Source organism: Bactrocera dorsalis, chromosome 2, assembly GCF_023373825.1.
Source record: "Bactrocera dorsalis isolate Fly_Bdor chromosome 2, ASM2337382v1, whole genome shotgun sequence".
In the NCBI taxonomy this organism is placed as follows: domain Eukaryota; kingdom Metazoa; phylum Arthropoda; class Insecta; order Diptera; family Tephritidae; genus Bactrocera; species Bactrocera dorsalis.
In genome coordinates, this window is record NC_064304.1 from 11,205,770 (window position 1) to 11,226,395 (window position 20,626).

Here is a 20,626-nt window from a genome sequence, read left to right on the forward strand (position 1 = left end):
TGGAATCTCTTTTTAAATGCCATAGCACTCATCATAGTGAATACACCCAAATATCTAAATTAAAAATTGTAAATAATACGAAAGCTGCTGGTGCGTGATGGGACGTAAAAAAAGTACACACTCGCAAAACGAAAAAATATCTGTGAAATGAAGAAAGTTTTTCACACTTTCATTAAATCACAAGCGAAATGAAAGCTATATTTATGTACAACGGTATGCATTGGGGAAAATGCGAGCTCAAACTTTGCGCACAGTTCGTCTCCGGGGTGTTGATGTGGAAATCAATCACGACCAAGTTGGCGCAGATTAAAACGCTGCCAACGAAAGCGATGATGAAAGCGCATAGAAATTACAGTTAAATGGCATTCCAATGCCACCACACATTTACCATATATACGTACAATATGTGTGTATATATAATCACAACCGCATAAATTAATAGCACATTTGTCAGCGCCGAGCATATCGATGACGAGATTCGCAAGCAAACCACACAAAGCGTGTTACAAACCGCAAACGCAAATCTGCGGCAAGTGATAATGTGTAATGTATGGGAGAAGAAGAAGAAGAAGAAGCAAAAATAATAAAAAGGTGTTCGAAATAAATGGGGAAAACAAGCACAAAAGCACGCATGCCAGCTGCTCAAATCACATACGATTCGCGGCAGGTTACGTATACGCCGTGGAGTCGCCTAAGTCGCTTGACTATATTCCGGGTATGAATGCATGAGTGTGTGGATATTAATGAGATAAAGTTCCTTCCGTTTGTCACAGCAATAACAACAACTTTGACAGAAGCATGCGTTTGACAACGAGAACAAACACAACAACAACAAGAAGCGAATATAAGCTAACAGCAATATCAACCATTAAAGCGTTATTGATCGGCTTAGCGCCAAACGCTGCCACACAGCCGTCAATTTGGCCTTTTAATAGCCTATTGGCTTTCATATTGAATACTGATGGAATAGCAAACAGCTTTGTCGCCACGCACGAATGCCAACGCTACAAAAAATAAAAAAAAATATTAAACAATAACAACAAGAAAATCAAGTCTTGCTAGCAAAAAAAAAACACAAACCAACACTCTGAGTATCAACCAGAGCAAAATTGGCTTGACAAGCGTCAGCGCCAGGTGGGCGATCCAATCTGATGGATGCGTAGAACGCGTGCACCGCTGCCAGCGTAATCGCAAGATGATGAGTTTTGCACGAGAAAAATTGCTTTATAAATGCGCTTAAAAGTATGTGCGCTTGCTTGTTATGCTCCTGGTATTTTGGTTGTTTCTTCTTCATTGCTTTGAAGTTGTCAAAAAGTCAATGACAAGATGGAACAGCGTGCGAAGCAGAAAGCTCAAGCCGTTGAAGAATGATTAAGTATAAGTATGAGTGAAGTAGCAAACAGCGTAAGTCTGCGTATACACACACACACATGCATATATCCTGCGGCATGCACTACCTTCCTCATTTACTCACATGAAGCACTTATTTTTGTTGTTGTAAAACTTTGTCCTTTAGCTTGTAAGTTCGCTGTGGAAGTGAGTTAGCGGCGCAATGCGAAATTTAAGAAGTATTTACAATAACAAAAACCCAGTATCGGCAAAAAAGATGAGCTGTGTAAGAAGAAAGTGTTTTTTTTTTAATTTTAAAACAAAATAAAAAAAGGATTTTTGTTGCACAAAGCTACAAAAGTGCGAACAGCAGCTTCAATCACTGACATTTTTACTTGATTTTTATTTTGTTGTTGTTTCAATGGAAAAGATTTACAGGCCGTGGAATGTCACTTGTGGAACTCATAGTGACTTTGGATAGCCAAATATATGTTTTGTTATTTTAAATCAATTTTGCTTTTTTCTTTACTCAATTAATGACTAAATCATGCATAAAAGTTGAAACATACAAATCAAACATTCACCTATGAGAAACAACGGTTTTCGTTTAATACATATAAGCTTTTGTATGCTTTTTATAACCCTCCAATACTTTTCAGATGCTTAAGTTTGGAAATTTCAAGCTTATTTTTTCTTAACTGTAAAAAAGGATAGCAAGTACTGAAATCATATATTGTGAATGTCTTTTTTGGTATTTTGGTTGAGTAGTGTGTTGAGGAGTTATAAAGTTAGGCTAGATCAGTCTCTACTTATAGTCTATAGATAGTTTTTATTAAAAAAATCTTTTACACGACGAATTTGAGAATTCGGAACGGCTTTGCGCTTTGGCGGTATTGAAATCAAGCTTCTGAATTTAGGCTTAGAAATATTCACGTTCCAGAAACCAAATAAAATTGATATGATTTCGCTCGAAAAAACCAAATGATTTAGTGTATTTTGAAGTCTTTATATTTCACATTGAAAAAGCTGTTTGAAGCAAATTATATTTTGTAAAAAAAGCAAATATATTATCTTCCAAAACTCTTAGCTTTGTTGAACTTACATGATTGCTACCGTGAGAGTGCTGCCATCACGTTAGAAATGATTAAAAGTAGCCTTCTTATGAAATCAGCGACACCGGTCTGAAGGAGATGGTTCTGTAAGTGGATTGTATTGGAAATGTATGGTAAGGATATAATAAATTCTAAGAGGTATTTCTTGAAATAATTTGGTATACCGGAAGGGCTTTCTTGTATTGGTTGTAGGCACATCAGGTTAATACTACAGTATTTCAGTAGCTATTGAGTGTAATTGCGAGTTCTTTCACATTATATATTTTCAAAATTCTTTAGTGAAATCTTTAAAAGAATTGTCATCTATTCAATATTTTTATGTTTGTCTCTAAGCAATAGCTAATTATACACAAATATGCGAGCAAATTTACAAAGTCTCCATTATCAATTAAATTTCACACATTAGCTTGGGTTAGGCTATCAGACTGATGCTCGCCTTGAGACTGATAAAATTTTGTTGGGGCAGCTAATATCAACTCCAGCCACTGTACCTGGTTCGTAGGAGGCATAACTACTGCCGTACTTTAGCTATAAACTTACAAAAGTTGGACAGGGGAAAATGCACCTGGCGAGACCCAATAAGATGGTGTTCAGTTAGGACCTTACCTAGTTGAACGCAATAATTCGATAGGCCTATTACGTTCCGCTTTGATTGAGAAAAATATCACTGTTTATCAGGTGTGGATTATTAACCAATACTTACGAAGCTTACACACTCGGGACTACTTAACCGGAAAAAACAAGAACAAGCTCACACAATGTTCTCAGAGCCAGTGCTAAAATGCAACAAGCCAGCGGAGCCTTTCCTTCCAAGCTCAACAGTTTACGGTGATTCCACTGTGTTGGATTTAATGCACACCTATCTGAATGAACCTGCAATGCGAGGCAGTACTTCTACTGCTCCCTTACAGCAGCCACCTCTGCTTGAAAGATACTACAGTGGTCTGGTATCCTGAGGCTAAAGTTAATGGACAGCTCTTGAAAACAACTGTCCCTTCAACCTTCATCCGCCCATATATCCCGAACCAAACGTCATAAGTACATAAAAATAATTCGGTTTCTGGAACAGGCAAATTAGATTTTCAAACTTTATTTGTATGTGAAAGTGAAATCCAGAACACAGCTGAATATATAAAATTATGCTGGAACGCATTCTAATGGAATAAATGTTCTTGAAAAACTTCTCATACAAAAAATGCAAAAAAATTCTCATACAAAATTGCACAAAAATCGCATCTTCTCTGCCTTGCAAGTGGATATAACCTCTTAAGTTTGCTTTACCGAAGAGCACGACAAATAAACAAAAGCTGTGGCTTCGAAGTGGCAGTATTTCTGAATTGAGGCATCAAACCGCTAGGTATACACCATAAAATCCTTATAAGGCATTAATATCCGCAACATGGCATTAATAAAGCATGCGGTTTTGAAGATAACATTCTTTTTAAGTGAGAAAGGAATACTACTTATCCATTTTAAATAGAGTTAGTGCTGTTTTCCTCTAGAATTTAAGAGGTAACTGTGATTTTTTGATGATGTTGAGTCATTCAGTAGCTCATTGCGAATTATAAGGTTCAACCTAAAAAGCGCATCAGTTTGCCATTCTGAAATCCGTAACATGTCTTTACTAGTATATCTCATAAAATACCAAAGCAAATATCTACCAGCGAAAATATTCTAACATTACAACTAATTTAAGTGTTTTCTGTACCACATTTTCCAATAGGTTAGGTTAGGTTAATTTGAATTTTGGTCCTTTGCGGTCCTTTAGGATACCTGCGCTTGATGCGAGTTTTAACAGACTCTGCGGACTCGCTATCGATACCTCCTCCAGTGTATAACACCGTGGGGACCCCAGATACTTACAGCGCAGTCTTGCCAATGTGGGACAAGTACACAGGACATGCTTCATTGTTTCGCTGGCGATATGTTTTAGACATTTTCTGCAGTCTTCTCGATCTGTCAGCCCCATACTGCGGCCGTATGTTGCCGCCAGACAGTGACGAATTAATATTCCCATCATGTTCCTACAACCTCTTCCATCGCGTGCCAATAGGAATTTGTGTACTTCCGATCTATCGTCTGGCACATGACTTTTGCAGTTTTGCACCTTTCCCAACAACAGTCAATCAACCTGCTCCGCCTAGTTTCAATACTGTTGCTCATATATTTGGTATGTAGAATATTAAACCGCAAATACTTCGGTGAAACCAAAGTGCAGACAATTCAAATTGCCACAAACTAGCTATCAAACGGCTGCTTCAATCAACCGCGAATGCGAGTGTCATACTTACACACAAACGCATATTTCAGCGCTTGTCTGCACTTACACCGAGTGCAATGTTCAGCATGACGTATGAGCAACATTTGCGCGCTCGATAAACTTTTTGCCTGCAACGCCGCTGAATTTATATTGACGAATTCTAAACGATTAAATTGCATGTAAACGTGAATGTGAATACAGGCATACAAACACAAACATACCTACATGACGGATGGCACTCATCCAACCGAGTTATATAACTCTTCATCTAACTCTAAGTCAAGCGCCATTAAAACCAAATAACATTTATGCTCAACTTTTTTATGACGCGAATTTCGGTTATTAAAGCGACAAAAAGGGTAGCATTTCCAACTTAAACGACGCTGTCACACGGTTTTTCATTAACTTGCACTCCGTTCGCCGCTGAAAAGCGTTTACTGTTAACGGGTGATTTTTTTGAGGTTAGGATTTTCATGCATTAGTATTTGAGAAAGATGCTCAGTATGCTTTGACATTTCATCATGAATAGACTTACTAACGAGCAACGCTTGCAAATCATTGAATTTTATTACCAAAATCAGTGTTCGGTTCGAAATGTGTTTCGCGCGCGTGTTTTGTTCAGCGATGAGGCTCATTTCTGGTTGAATGGCTACGTAAATAAGCAAAATTGCCGCATTTGGGGTGAAGAGCAACCAGAAGCCGTTCAAGAACTGCCCATGCATCCCGAAAAATGCACTGTTTGGTGTGGTTTGTACGCTGGTGGAATCATTGGACCGTATTTTTTCAAAGATGCTGTTGGACGCAACGTTACGGTGAATGGCGATCGCTATCGTTCGATGCTAACAAACTTTTTGTTGCCAAAAATGGAAGAACTGAACTTGGTTGACATGTGGTTTCAACAAGATGGCGCTACATGCCACACAGCTCGCGATTCTATGGCCATTTTGAGGGAAAACTTCGGACAACAATTCATCTCAAGAAATGGACCCGTAAGTTGGCCACCAAGATCATGCGATTTAACGCCTTTAGACTATTTTTTGTGGGGCTACGTCAAGTCTAAAGTCTACAGAAATAAGCCAGCAACTATTCCAGCTTTGGAAGACAACATTTCCGAAGAAATTCGGGCTATTCCGGCCGAAATGCTCGAAAAAGTTGCCCAAAATTGGACTTTCCGAATGGACCACCTAAGACGCAGCCGCGGTCAACATTTAAATGAAATTATCTTCAAAAAGTAAATGTCATGAACCAATCTAACGTTTCAAATAAAGAACCGATGAGATTTTGCAAATTTTATGCGTTTTTTTTTAAAAAAGTTATCAAGCTCTTAAAAAATCACCCTTTAGAAATGTTGGCGCTTGGTTGGTGGGAGTGTGGCGCGGCATCACCTGTCAGCTGTCGGCTGTGAGTTGGCAGTTAGCGCTGGCAGTTAGTAAAGCAGCAGCGGCGGCAACGAAATGGAAAAAATTAAAGTTCACAAGCATAGTTTTAACTGTCGCATAAAAAAGTGTTTTGAAATGTGTAGCATAAAAATGAAGAAAGTTTTAATAAATTTCTGTTTTTTGCTTATTTTTGTCTTTTGGCAAACTTTTACTAGTGGCAACTGCGTACTTTGGCATAGAAGTGCGTGCTTTTAAAATCTTTTGTTGACAGGCTAAAAAGTTGGCTTCTACTTACATATATATACATATGTGTAGGTGTGGCTCTGGGTGCTTTTATATGTTATCTTGGTTAGCTTGTTTTATAGGTCATTATTTTGATTACAGAAAATGCGTTAGAAGTGTTCTGATGTTGCTCAAGGTTCCTATAAATTTTGTTGAGAGTTGAAAATCGTTAAAAGTGAAGGCACCTGAAATCTGCAAGAGTTATTGAATATACTGAGAAATGGCTTAAGCTTTTAATAATTTTGAATGTATAAAAATTAACATTTATTTATTTTAAAAAAGTTATCAAACTAAAATAGCTTTGTTTTGACTCAATATTCATCTGATTCATGTTCATATTTCTTCGATCCATAGCACACAAATACATGTGTTTTTAAAAAATAGCGGTATTTTTAAAATTAAAATTTCATGGGTTTGGAGAACCTAATTGTAAAAAAAATTGATTTTGCTATTTCGAATGGCAAATTGGAAATTGACAAATATTTTAAATTATCGCAAATGGTTAGATGACAATGTTGACCCCAACATCGTCATTTCGGAAAGTCAAGTCTTGAGCAGAAGTCTTCACGATGCTGTTCATATAAGTACACCAGAAGTCAGCACCACCACCGTTGTGGACGCTCTACAAGCGGGACAGACATCACCAATCACGTGTTCACGGAGTTCAGAGAGAAGAAACGTTTTCGGCAAATACGGCAAGTCAGTAAAAATTCTAGTGACAAAACACATTTCAATTCTGCCACAAAAGAGCAAAAGCAGATGCCATTGGTGCAGCACGAAGGCCGAGAAAACCGATATGTTTACTACACACCTCCAAAACACGTTTACCCCCAACGAGTGACGAATCTAGCAATGGCGCAGTCTGTAATTTTTTGGATGTTACTTCGCAAATGGAATTTCCGATTTTTGAAATAGATGCTGTAGAAGAAGGAGGAGATTTAAGCATTGTCAAACAAAAAGTCACCATGTTATTACAGAATTAGTGCATTTGTTAAAACATACTCAGCATTATTGCCATGAATGCTCAGACTTTGTCATATCCCTTTGCAATGAATTGCCTCAGCATTTTTTTTTAATTCTTAAACCCGGAAACCCTGAATATTTTATTAATCCTTATCGACCAATTAGCCTACTAGTAATTATCTCGAAACAGTTTAAAATAATATTTTTATTATGCCGGTTTTGGAAGACAAACAGCGTATTTCGAAACATCAGAGTGGCTTGAGAAAATTTAATGGTACAACTGTGAAGTGTGCTTAACGTAGGTTCCTACTGTTGACAGCTTAAATCTACGGTGCTCAGAAGCACAACGGATCAATACAATGCGTTGATCAGTGCCCTGAAAACTGGGTAAATATTTTCAGTACCAATTGGGAGTGTGGCATGGACACACTAACCACCTTGGTAGGGTTCGAGGCCCATCTAAAACCTCTTCCGTACTATGTGCACGGCGCCAGGTTGCAATGCAACTCCACATTTGAACTGACAAAGTCAGTTCTTCCCGCGATTTGGATTTTAACCACAGCCACCACGAATCTCTACAAAGGGTCAAACCCAATGAGCAGATTGGAGTTTTACCTCCAAGGGCTTACTGCTCCCCGTGGTACCAGGTTAAAGTCTCTGGTAAGACCTTGTAACCGAAGTTACTACCAGTTGAGTTTCCACACAACTCTGGACTGGCGGCCAGGATCTTAGTCGCCTCTTACGACAGGCATGCCTTACCGCGGGTATATTCGATTCACCCCCCCCTCCACCAAGGGGGCCACCCTACCCGCAGGGGGAAATTTAATGGTACAATTGAACATTGTAATAGGGTAAAACAATACAATAAATACTGCTACGCTGCATTCTTTGATGTCCGCCAAGCAATTGGCAAAGTCTGCCATCCAGTTCTATTATTCAAATTAAAGCAAAACCTACCAATGTCTTATTATTTGTTCCTAAAGTCCTTGCACAATCGGATGCTTCCAGAGAACATATGCAATTGAATGCTCTAAAACCGTAGCTCACCAAGTGGAACATTGGCATTAACCCCGAAAAGACCGTACAAGTAGTATATACCCTCAAGCACAAAAATTGCCTTCATACGAAAAATATTTAAGGCTTAGAATTGATAAGAAGCACACTTGGCGCAGTTATACTGGCTCCTTAGGCCAAGATTCCACCTCAGTCTGAAGAATAAGTTGCTTATTTATAAGGTAATACTTAAGCATATGGCATTCAAGTGTGGAGCAGTGTAGCGAATACATATTAAAAAGTAATTCAAACTTTTCAACATAAAGTTCTGCGAACCATAGTGGGGGCCTCCTATCTATGTGAGAAACGATGTCCTTCATCGGGATCAAAAGTAGTTCACTCTAAAGGAAATAATATACGAATTCAGCAAACGTTACCTCTCATTGTGTTTTTTATGATATTTAGTTTTTGTATGTTATAATTAAACAGATTGTAAATTTATTGAAGTTTTCGAAAAAAAAAAAAAATTGATTCACAACATTTTACTTCACTCTTTTTTGAATGCCGCTATCTTCTTCCATTTTCAGAAGGAAATTCTATAATCTCTAGTATGAACTTAAGCAATAACAAATATTTTTTACGTTGAATGTGGCAATCGTGTATGTATGTATATAATTAAATAAGTAAGATACATTAATCAACTTAAGTGCACATACATTAAAACAAAATTAATAATTGTTAGATTAAAATCAAGAAGCTTTTTATTTAGAATTTTCTTAGTGGAGAAATAGACTCCAATCAACTGACAAGCCTTTAAATGACTTCAAAATTCTACGAAAGGAAACACTTTTCAGCAAAAGAAATAATAACTAATTTCAGATGAATATGAAAGCCATAAAATAAACCATATTCGAAGCTACTCAGCTACAATTTTAATAGAAAATATTATTTTTTGGTCTTTTGAAATATTTTTGTCGATAACAAACAGCTGCAAATAACATATGAAAAGAGAAGAGGAAATACATCTCTCTCCACATTATTATTTGTATCACCAGCTATGACATATTTAAGCAAAATGCCTGAAATAACTACAGATTTTTTACGCCGAACAACACTGCGACAAACATGCATACACTCGCACATTGAACGGCATTTTTTCACGCTTGACAATGATGAATGTTTATGCGGAAAATGCAAATCAAATGGCAACGAGCTGCGAATATTTCTTCGCACTCAAATGATAATGCGCAGACAACGAATTTATATCATTTTTTAACACGAATATACATACATATACCCACACACATATATACAAATACACATACATGCAACTTATATGTATATATAACTGATAAGCCCCATGCCAATATAAATATTTGTACATTTAAATATTCGTATAAATGCATGCGAGTAAATAAATTATGTCGATTGCTATTAAATTGGCTCAGGTGTCTGGGTAGTCAAACATATTTAAGTATGTATGTGTGTAGCATATGCATATGTGTTTGCGTGTATGCTAATTTATGCATTTATCTGTATGAGTTCATGCTCTTGGGCGCATCACTTCGGTGTGAAGTGCAAAGGTGTCAGTTGGGCGACCCACGAAGGCGTCGAGATAATTTGCAAATGTCAGCGAATAGCGTGTTAACATGATTTACTACTCCGCCGGTGTCGGCTAATACATATCTACATACATATACTTATATATAAATGTATATACTTGCATATTTAAGTAAGGCAGTGTGAGAAACGCCCATTAAACTGCCTATCATCATATCGTTTGCATGCGCAAATGAGCGCTTTGTGCCTACTTGTGCACTCGGAGCTGACAAGTAAATTGAATAAATCGTGCTTTTTATGAACTGAATGATTTATTTTCGGCAACAATGTGATTTTCGCTCAGATATTCTACAAGTATTTTAAGATATTCCAAGAAAAGAATGATGTATTTAGAAGATGTTCTGCTAGACAGATAGAAAATAATGCATGGACAACTTTTAATGATTATAGAAAATATGTGAGGACGTATTATTTTTGAAGTTATGACTGTCAAAAGTGACGTGGGAACCCAGTCGCTAGTGCGACGACTGTTTATTTGATGACAGAAGATATTTCGTCTTGCCCTCGTTCACTACTAGACCAATTAACCTCCTTATCTAGTTAGGAGAATGATACTGACAACAGTAGATTGTAGATTGCCTTGCTTCAAACCTCGTTTCGTATCGAGCTGCTCGAAGAGGACCTTCCCGATCCTGACGGAGCTTCTAGTGTTACTCAACGTCAGTTTATACAGCCGTATTAGTTTTGCGAGGATACCAAACTTCAGACATCGCGGCCCAATCAGTTTGTTGACGGTGGGCGTTAATCTTTCACACGATACGCTGGATAGAACCTTGTATGCGATGTTGAGGAGGTTTATCCCACGGTATTTAGCGCATTAGCGCAGATTGAAGGGTCTCTCTTTTTGGTAGATTGGGCAGAGCACAGTAAAATTACGATCGGGGCATACTTTCGACCGACCATATTCTACAATGAAGCTAATACAGGTTCTTTATCAGTTCTTCGCCGCCGTATTTGCGGCAATCCATCGGTAACCACCGCTTTGTATCTCTTCGAACTTCTTCATGGTCGGGGAATGGAACATCCATCCATGGAACATCCATCGCAATCGATTGGGAAAGATAGTTTCAGAGTCAATCAAATTCCCAAATTTTTTTAGACCATAATCTGGAATATGATTACCTAGGAATAACCCTTAATGTTTTCACTAATGTTAAATTTGATTGATACAACGTTCCCCAGTTTTCAGACAAAACAACGTTTCAATTAGCCTTAAGCATTCTTAAAATTTAATTGCCCGCACTCTTGTCGCACATCAACCTACTGGCCTCAATACCTCTATTAACTTGCCCATCTATTGCAGTCAATTACTTTGAACGCCACTAATGCCTTTAAAAGGTAATGACATATAAGAGCTGCTTTTGAAATCTTAAAGGCTTAAAATCCAAAGTCTTGCGCAGAGCCAGTTTGCAGCGCTGCGACTGTAAAAATACAGCACACCGACTTATTAAACAAAACTCGGCACCTAGTTTGGGTCTGGCTGTAAAGTCGAGTGAAGTAGAATGGAGTAGGAGTCGCTTAATGAAAGGTGTGTGCTAAAATCATAGAGATAGGAAATAATTTAAAATTTGTATTCAAATTATGTATGGATTTCACCTATCATAGAAGGAGCTTATTATCTCGGAGTATGACTCAGTGGTGAGACATCGAGCTGGTACTCTGGATAGATATGGTATTCTGGATAGATAAAAGTTCAGTCTGCTACAATTTCCCTAAACCGGTTCATGTTAGTGATTCTGGTATTTAACGTCATCCTCACAAATCGTGGTCTCGAGGATTTGAATTACCTGTCATGGTTGAAGGAGGTCTGAAGGATTTCTTTAGATCAGATATAATTGGATGTCAATTTCAAAAAAATTCCGACACAGTTTTAAACAAACATGGAACAATTACTGAAAATGTGGAAAGTTTTAATTGAATGGCCCAACCACTCAGCTTAGACTTTCAAAAAAACTAGGGCCTTTAAAAGACTAGAGGTGTAACCTAACTATTAAATCATAAAATCAGCATTGCATATAGTATTTAGCCTTAGCACGGCTTGCGTGCCTAAATACCAAACCACTAGAATTAAGGACAACCCTTATGCGGGCATATACCAAATTGTTACCAAACTCGCAGTCCTTTTAGTGCTCTTAATGAATGTGTAAGCAAGAAATTGTTTATACTGACTTCTCACACTACTCTCCTTGGCACGCGCTCATCAACGCTCACAGAGCAATCAGACTTTAGTGGCTACAAAGTCAAAGTTCGTGTACGTACAATTGGCAGTTGGCATTTGATGAACCCGTCGAGTCGGACGAAAGGTTCAATAGGCTTTGTGTTAAATTAACCTGTTCGTGCTTCAGAATTTGGCCGAAGGCAAAGGCAGCTAGCAAGTAAATGGCGGTCAACTACTGTATGCTAAGGAATGCTCAAATTTTTAAATACCCTTCATGCTGTTAGGAGACAACTGAGATCATGCTTAGAAGTATTCGAATATTTTTTTTAAATGCAATATTAATTAATACTAAAATTAATAAAAAATGTCTCTGCAGTCTACCTATAATCTACGAAAGTAGCACTAAGAGCTCAATGGCAATCTCAGTCACTACTATAATGTTCTTACCTTTATTACTTGACGAGGGTATAATAAATTTATAAAAAAAGATTAAATACTTCTAGATTCCCTTACCAAGTTCGAACACTTAAATAAGCTTTAGAGACAAAAGAAATAAATATGTATGAAAAATGTACCCAAACCATTTGTTGGCATAAGCGGTTGCAAATAATGACAAAGATTCATTAAAGAGTAACCCAAACAAAAGGAATATTCGAAAACAGGAGACGATGAAGCCTATTCCGCGGCGTAGACCAAATTTAATTGCTTTTTGAGTACAAAGCGCTAACGCTTGTCGCGTGGCATAAAAGCTCGTGGAGCGGGGAGATTGTCTCTTTCGAGCTTCTGTGTTTACACTGTTATACCGAAAAACGGTTCACTTAACGGAACTTTCTCTATTGTTCTCAATGCTACGAGAGTGATGGATAAGTACAAACAAATGAAACAACTTATATATTACCTTGCATAGTATATTTATCTTGACTTAAATGGTGCTCACCTCGTCTTTGCATTCTAAAGGTCTACTTTTCTTTTTTATATTACTCCCGTGTTTCGTAATATATTTCTAACCTTAAAGCTATAAAAATATTCATTAAAGTTTTCATAAATCCAAGCTCATTATTGAGGAACAAAAAAATTGAAATGAAGTTTTTCCAATTATTCTTAATTAAATTCGAAAACCTGAACAAAAATGACTTTCTATCCTTCCCTCAGAAAAAGACTAACATGTATCCTGGAAAGTTTAGGGGTTCATGGGTTTACGCGTTTTAATTTTTTTATTAATTTATAAAATTCTACAACACCTCTAGAATATTGTCCCATATTTTCAAATTGATCAGGGCAATAGTTTCGGAGATACAGTTTTGAGAACTTGTGCGCTCGATGCTGGCTGGGCTAAGTGCGCCGTCTTTAAATGCGTTTTTTGTTTTGAACTACTCAACCGATCTTCATGAAATTTTACGCAGGTCTTTGATACACAATTCTTAGAGACTTGGACGAAATTTTCATTTTTTTTAAATAAATATCTGCCAAAAATCCAATTTTCAGCTCTAAGTTAAGATTTTAACTAAGGCACGTATTTTTTCACTTTAGATTATTCGGTAGGGAGTTATCCTGCCAACGCAACTTTTTTCCGAGGGGTTACCGGAAATGGAGTCGCAATGAGCGAGTTTAAAATATTTTTTTTTTAAATTCCTAAATTTTTATACTCTCGCAACAAAGTTGCTAAAGAGAGTATTATAGTTTTGTTCACATAACGGTTGTTTGTAAGTCCTAAAACTAAAAAGAGTCAGATATAGGGTTATATATACCAAAGTGATCAGGGTGACGAGTAGAGTTGAAATCCGGATGTCTGTCTGTCCGTCCGTCCGCTGTAACTTGAGTAAAAATAGAGATATCGTAATGAAACTTGGTACACGTATTTCGTGGCTCAATAAGAAGGTTAAGTTCGAAGATGGGCAATATCGGCCCACTGTCACGCCCACAAAATGGCGGAAACCGGAACCTATAAAGTGTCATAACTAAGCCATAAATAAAGATATTAAAGTGAAATTTGGCAAAAAAAAATCGCATTAGGGAGAGCCATATTTGGACATAATTATTTTTGGAAAAGTGGGCGTGGCCCCGCCCCCTACTAAGTTTTTTGTACATATCTCGGAAACTACTATAGCTATGTCAACCAAACTCTATAGAGCCGTTTCCTTCAGGCATTTCCATATACAGTTCAAAAATGGAAGAAATCGGATAATAACCACGCCCACCTCCCATACAAAGGTTATGATGAAAATCACTAAAAGTGCGTTAACCGACTAACAAAAACCCTTAGAAACACTAAATTTTACGGAAGAAATGGCAAAAGAAAGCTGCACTCAGGCTTCTTTTAAAAATTAAAAATGGGCGTGGCGTCGCCCACTTATGGACAAAAAACCATATCTCAGGAACTACTCTACCGATTTCAATAAAATTCAGTATATAATATTTTCTTAACACCCTGATGACATGTGCGAAATATGAGTGAAATCGGTTCGCAACCACGCCTTCTTCCAATATAACGCTATTTTGAATTCCATCTGATGCCTTCTCTTTATAATATACACATTAGGAACAAATGATGATAGCCGAATAAAACTTTACACGAACACGGTATTTGAGCTGAAGTATCCCTTGTGGAAAAATTGTCGTGATGGGACTATAACTTTTCAAGGTCCCTGATATCGAACACGAAGAACTCAGTGCCTAACCTAACCTAACCTAATTTTTCACCGAAAATATCGGTAAATCTCTCAGAATTTAATTCTAATTAAATTTACAGCAAAATAAAAAAATATGTAAATGACGGATAATGAAATCTCGATTATCACTTTATCATGCGAGAGTATAAAATGTTGACACCCGAATTTAGCTCTTCCTTACTTGTTTTTAATAGCGCTTGTTTGTAGCAAAAAAAGACTATTTTTTATCTGAAGAAACCCATGAAACCCCTTAAACAAGGGAGTCACAAGTCTTACTATAAATCTGTTGAATTTTTGAACTTACTTATATGTATATGTAGTGTAAACATTCTGTCAGCAATTACTGAAAACTGTATAAGAAATAGTGTATTCCTACCAGAGGTAAAATGTATGGTTTTTTTTAAACTATGAATGACAGGTTTCCTGAAACTCGTCCTGATCATCATTATCTTTTGGTGCTATAGCTCCTTATGATCTGCACAGTACCCTCCAGACATCTCGGTCATTTGTGGTTTCTTTCCAATGTTGTATGCCAAGCTTGTTTGTCTCTCCTCCAGTTCGTCAATCCATCGGTCTTCCTCTTGCTTGAGTGCTAAATGCTGCCTTCTCTATAATTGTCTTCTGTGCTCTCTTGTTGTCCATTCTCGTTACATGGCCGAGCCATCTTAGTCGCTGTATTTTGAGGTCATACATTTGGCCCTTTAAAAGTTGGTCTAGCTCATGTTTCTACATTATTCGCCACTCGCAATTCTCTGTTTTTTTTCTTAGTATCCTCCTTTCGAAGATTTGCAAAACCAAATTTGTTTTTTTCGAGAAAAGTCCATGATTATGTTCCGTAGCACAATATAGAGCCATTTTTTATTACCTATTAAGTATTTTTGAATTGAATAGTTTGATTATGGACGCCTATTGCCGGCTTGAATACTTTCTTCGATACTCAGGCAAGTTGAAATATCGCCACTGAGTTCAAGGCGCAAGTAGAAAAAGCTTTCAAATTTTTTCAAATGCGTAGTGCTCAATTTTATCTCTCGGTGCTGGTTGTTTTTCGCGTAAATTACAAATGAGAGCATCACTCTCTGGCTGAGAAGTACATTATATCTACTTTAAATAATAGATATTAATCTCTAGTCGATAAATATTAAACCTCTTGAGAGCTTTACAACTTAGAACAATACATTTTCATGAGGTTTTCATCGAATAAAGCTTCCATAGTTATCAAAATATGCGAACGGACAAATAATTTATTATTTTTACTAAACTACAAAGTTCATTTTGCTTTGCAGGATAAATAAGAATTTGAAAATCGGTGAGACCTTTAAAGCTTTTTAGGTAAATATAATAAATTAAAATAAATTTTATAGAAATCTGTTGAATAATTTTTTTATATTTTGAATAAATGATATATTTAATACTCACATATATTTTTGTTTAGGCGAATAATCTTAGGCTCACAACTCGTATTTATCAAACAGCCCTCATACCAATTGTTAACCGATTTTCATTATCATTTTCTTTATCGGTCAGCTTAGTGGCGTTCTCACCTGAGTTAAAAATCAATTGTCTAACTTTGGGGGTAAAGGAAGTTAAAAACAGAACTATTAAGATGCCCTCGCGAAGCAATGAAGTGATTGATGTACGCAATGACACATAAAGTTGAACAAACAAGAACGATATCTTCAGTCAGATTTTGAATAAATATTCCTCTAAAGCTTATTTGCACTCGGTAAACACTGCCCGCTACCTACTTCGTTCAGCTCATTTAGCTGTGGTTTTCCTTGAGCTTTGTGCTATTTAAACCGCAAGCTTCATTAAAGCGCTCAACAGATTTCCGAAAATCTTCTGCGTGCTTAGTTCGCTTATTCGTTTGTGGTCATGACTTACGCATACCTGCATGAGCTCACATATCCAATGTCGAGGCCACGCAATGACTTGCTCCTCTTCAATAAAGTGAGTCCAAAGACAATGCCGACAAAGAAGCCGACAAGGAAGCCGACATTATGTCAAGTGGTGTTGCCGTATTGCAAAGGCTACTGCGACATCTCCTCCTTGCATGGCGTACGCTATCTGACCGACCCAAAACTTTACTATTTCGAACGGTGAGTTGTGCAAAGCAAAGCGTTTGCATTGCAAAGCCGTGTGTTTTTATGTGTATGTGTGTACTCTACATTATCACAGCGTCATCTGGTTGCTGCTGATGATCGCCACCACCTGCGGCTGCCTGTACGTTTACGAAGATTTGGCCGATTTGTACTATTCGCAACGCATTCATACGATTGTCGAGGACTCCGTTTCGGCCATCTTCACTAAGCCATTCCCGGCGATTGGCATATGTCCACGCAACCGCATCAATTGGCCAAAGCTAATGGAGGCACATGAAGTTTTTCTCGCACGAAATGCCAGCGACGAAGCGGTGCAGACATTTCGTCGCTTCTTCGCCATAATGGGCGATTTTAGCTTTGGTGATTTTAACCACTTGCGGCGGCTGTATCGACTTGATTTGAATCTGACACTGCTGGACAATGTGGACATAATGGACGTAATGCGTTATGTTGGTTTCACATGCGATGAGCTGTTCGTGCAGCCCTGTCATTGGCGGCGCAACGCATACAATTGCTGCGAACTCTTTTCGATGGAACGTACGGAGTATGGATTTTGCCTTGTCTTCAATTCGGTAGTCACAAAACGGGGTCGTGAGCGAATGGTGAATATTCCTATTGTTTTAAAGGAAATTTTAAACATTCTTTTTGTGTTTTCTAGCTTAAGGACCGTTATTATCCGTATCACAACGCAAAGACCACCGAGTTATCTGGTTTGGATGTTGTCATAAATCTTGACGAGACCAAGCAACCGCCTAATTTTACTCGCACAAATGGAATCTATGTGAGTTAGAGATTTTAAGTTTCATTCTTCTTTAATTACTATTACCTTATTAACTTTTTCAAGTCTTCAAAATTTTCAACACAAATATTCTCTTATTTCTTTAACCACCTGCTTTGATAATTTTCTTATATCAATTAGTAAAATTATGACCCCTTCATAACCTCTACGACTCACTTTTTTCAAAAATGTTGTCTTATGTACATAGGTTATGGTCAAACAGCCGGAACAATGGCACAGTGACACACGCTTTATCAACCCTAATACATACACAAAAATACCGGTAATACCACAATTCACCTCAACAGACGAAAGAACACGTGCGGTGAGACCAGAAGAGCGGCGCTGCTTCTTTCACGTAAGTGCAGAAAATTTATAAAACCTTTACTACAAAAAGTATGTATATACATATGTATCTATGCCATCATGTATTCAAAAATGCGTATATGCGCAACTTCCTTTAGAACGAAAATGATCATCCTCTTTACAAGAAAATCCCAGGTTTGGAATATCGACGTGGCAACTGTTTCACACGCTGTCATCAGGAATATGTTTTCAAGCTATGCAAATGCAATTTGCGAGTGTTCTTTCCACAAGATGAAAGTGGTGAGTTCTAACACATGCGAAACACCTACATATGTGCTTATATACCCTGTAGGAAAATCTAGTATTACAAGATATTTCTCTTACGAGATTTATTTCATCATCTATTATCGCTAATCTTCGAATAATATGTCGGTTGACGATTCAGATTCGTGTTATGAGTTCGCTTTCATATAACATGACTACTTGCTATTTCGGTGATAACATAACCTTAAACTAAATAAAAACTTCAAAATTTAGCTTATATCGAGGAATACTAACTGAAAGTAATAAAAAAATAATCAGATATAACTTTACAAAATTCCATCCGATCATTTCATTAGACCTCGATAAAAGATATTTAAGCATCCAAGGATATTTGTATCTTAGTACTCATAAGTTGAGCAAAAATAGTCTAACAGATCAAATTTTTACGTAATTCGGCCAGTGGAAGTTCGTACCGATAAAGTTGTCGTTTTATATCATGCGCTCTATGGCTTATTACGTGATCCTAATGGAACCATTTAGCCGCTAGACAATTCATAGTGTCTCTAACTACCCAAAAATTCACGGAAAGTTTGCCTGAAGCGCTTACAATTGACTGATGAGGTCAATTATATTCAGTTGAAGAACTTATGGACCTATAAATAATTTACACCCAAGTATACATTTTTTTAGTTACATGGAAGCCTGGAGATTACCTCTAACAATTTTCACACTCCCCATTTAAATATATTTTAACGTCTCTTAAGCCTGAAATACGCCTAATAAATGTAGACAATTTTAAATTTCCAAACAAAAGTAAAGTTTTTGAAATTAGTCTCCTAAGTTTTTGACGGTGATTCGATGTAAGCCAATGTATAACCAATATATAACCAATGTATAACCAATATATAACTAATGTATAACCAGTATATAACCAATATATAACCATTTTATAACTGAAACCAAAATTTTGTTTCAGTGAGTGGTTTCTATTATATCGCATATTCCTTCGCCTGTGAACTTATGAAAACTGATGTTATGTTATTTTGAATTTTAGTTGACGATTTATACATATTTTAAGCCCTTTAGTCGCGACACAACCGAGAATTTTGAAGCGAGTTAATGATGTTAAAAAAATTTTACCATATGAACTTTATCCTTAGCAATTTTCCTACAGGGTATGTGAGCTATGCTTTGCAAAATGCACAACTGTTCAATTGCAGATACATGATATTCTTCGAGGAATTTGCTAACTTTTCTATTTTTCTACACATTTTCCCGTTTTTCTTCCATTCCAATCATCGTATAGATAATATAACGGCATGTACTGCAAAGGATTTCAAGTGTCTCTATGAATATAGAGGTAGCTTTAGTGCGTTAATGTGTAGCACCACTCAATACAAATGCATACTTGTGCGCACCAACACAACAGCACTTTAATGCGCTCATATGTGAGCAAGCACCATAGTGATTTGTACTTGTTTGACTTCACTCAATTCGCATTTTTCCTAAGAACTTACTCGGTATTGACTTTTACTTTTGCAGAAGTTTTCAAAACCGACAATCTCTTGGCGGAAAGCCGGTATGTTGAGGCCGTGTCCAATCACACTATGATTTGTAACTGTTTGAATAGCTGCAATCAGATGATATACGTCACCAGTTACATAAGTATGCCGCTGGAAGAGTGAGTTTAACTTATTTATTAGTTATTTAAAGGTGTTATCAGGTTTATGTTTCGTATTGTTATTTCTATTACTGAATCTAAAAATATATCATCAAGTGCATTCCAAATTGACAAATAGCGGTAAGAAAGAGATACACCATTCCAGTCTAAGCATATGTATATCTGTGGCTTTAGTGAATGGAAATTTGACACAGAACACATTTTCTTTATGTAAGAGTTTAAATATTGGGGCTAGGAGAAGGTGTGAACTGATTTCAATCACTTTTGAAGAAAATATGCTTGAGAATTATGCTTTGAATATTTTTACAAAACTTTATTAATTTTTAACTGTGAGCTAAAAGTTAGTTAAGGAGTATCTGTCCTCGCTAGAAATAGAATCATGCTCCTTCATCATCAGACTCGTTTGGGTGCATGGTCATCATTGGAATCGTTGGAAATTGTAAACCCTATTAGCTCGCAAACCTGAATACCCGTACCGCGCCCACAATGGAATGGGTACGAGTCCTCATCTGCGACTGCGTGGTCTTTTTGGCCTAGAATATAACGTAAGAGATCTATTGAACTACTTGCCTTTAACAAAATTAATCTTGCAGCAAGTGAAGGAGTTCCTACTCTGTGACACTGTTCGATATGCATCATGGTGTAAGGATTAAAATCGAGACGGATGCGACTTGTCAAAATTTCACTTTCTCTCAACACTCTCAACACTTTCTCTCAGGTTGTTCAGTCTTTG

The 20,626-nt window shown here is 37.0% G+C and overlaps 1 protein-coding gene across 1 annotated transcript; it reads left to right on the forward strand.

Moving 5' to 3' along the window:
- The first annotated feature begins 16,267 nt into the window (after nucleotides 1–16,267).
- Nucleotides 16,268–19,926, forward strand: LOC105227560 (pickpocket protein 19). Its single transcript, XM_049447188.1, has 6 exons — nucleotides 16,268–16,861; nucleotides 16,941–17,466; nucleotides 17,523–17,645; nucleotides 17,851–18,000; nucleotides 18,107–18,248; nucleotides 19,519–19,926. The coding sequence occupies exons 1-6, from the start codon at nucleotides 16,638–16,640 to the stop codon at nucleotides 19,647–19,649; spliced, it is 1,296 nt and encodes a 431-aa protein (XP_049303145.1). The 5' UTR covers nucleotides 16,268–16,637; the 3' UTR covers nucleotides 19,650–19,926.
- The last annotated feature ends 700 nt before the right edge of the window (nucleotides 19,927–20,626 follow it).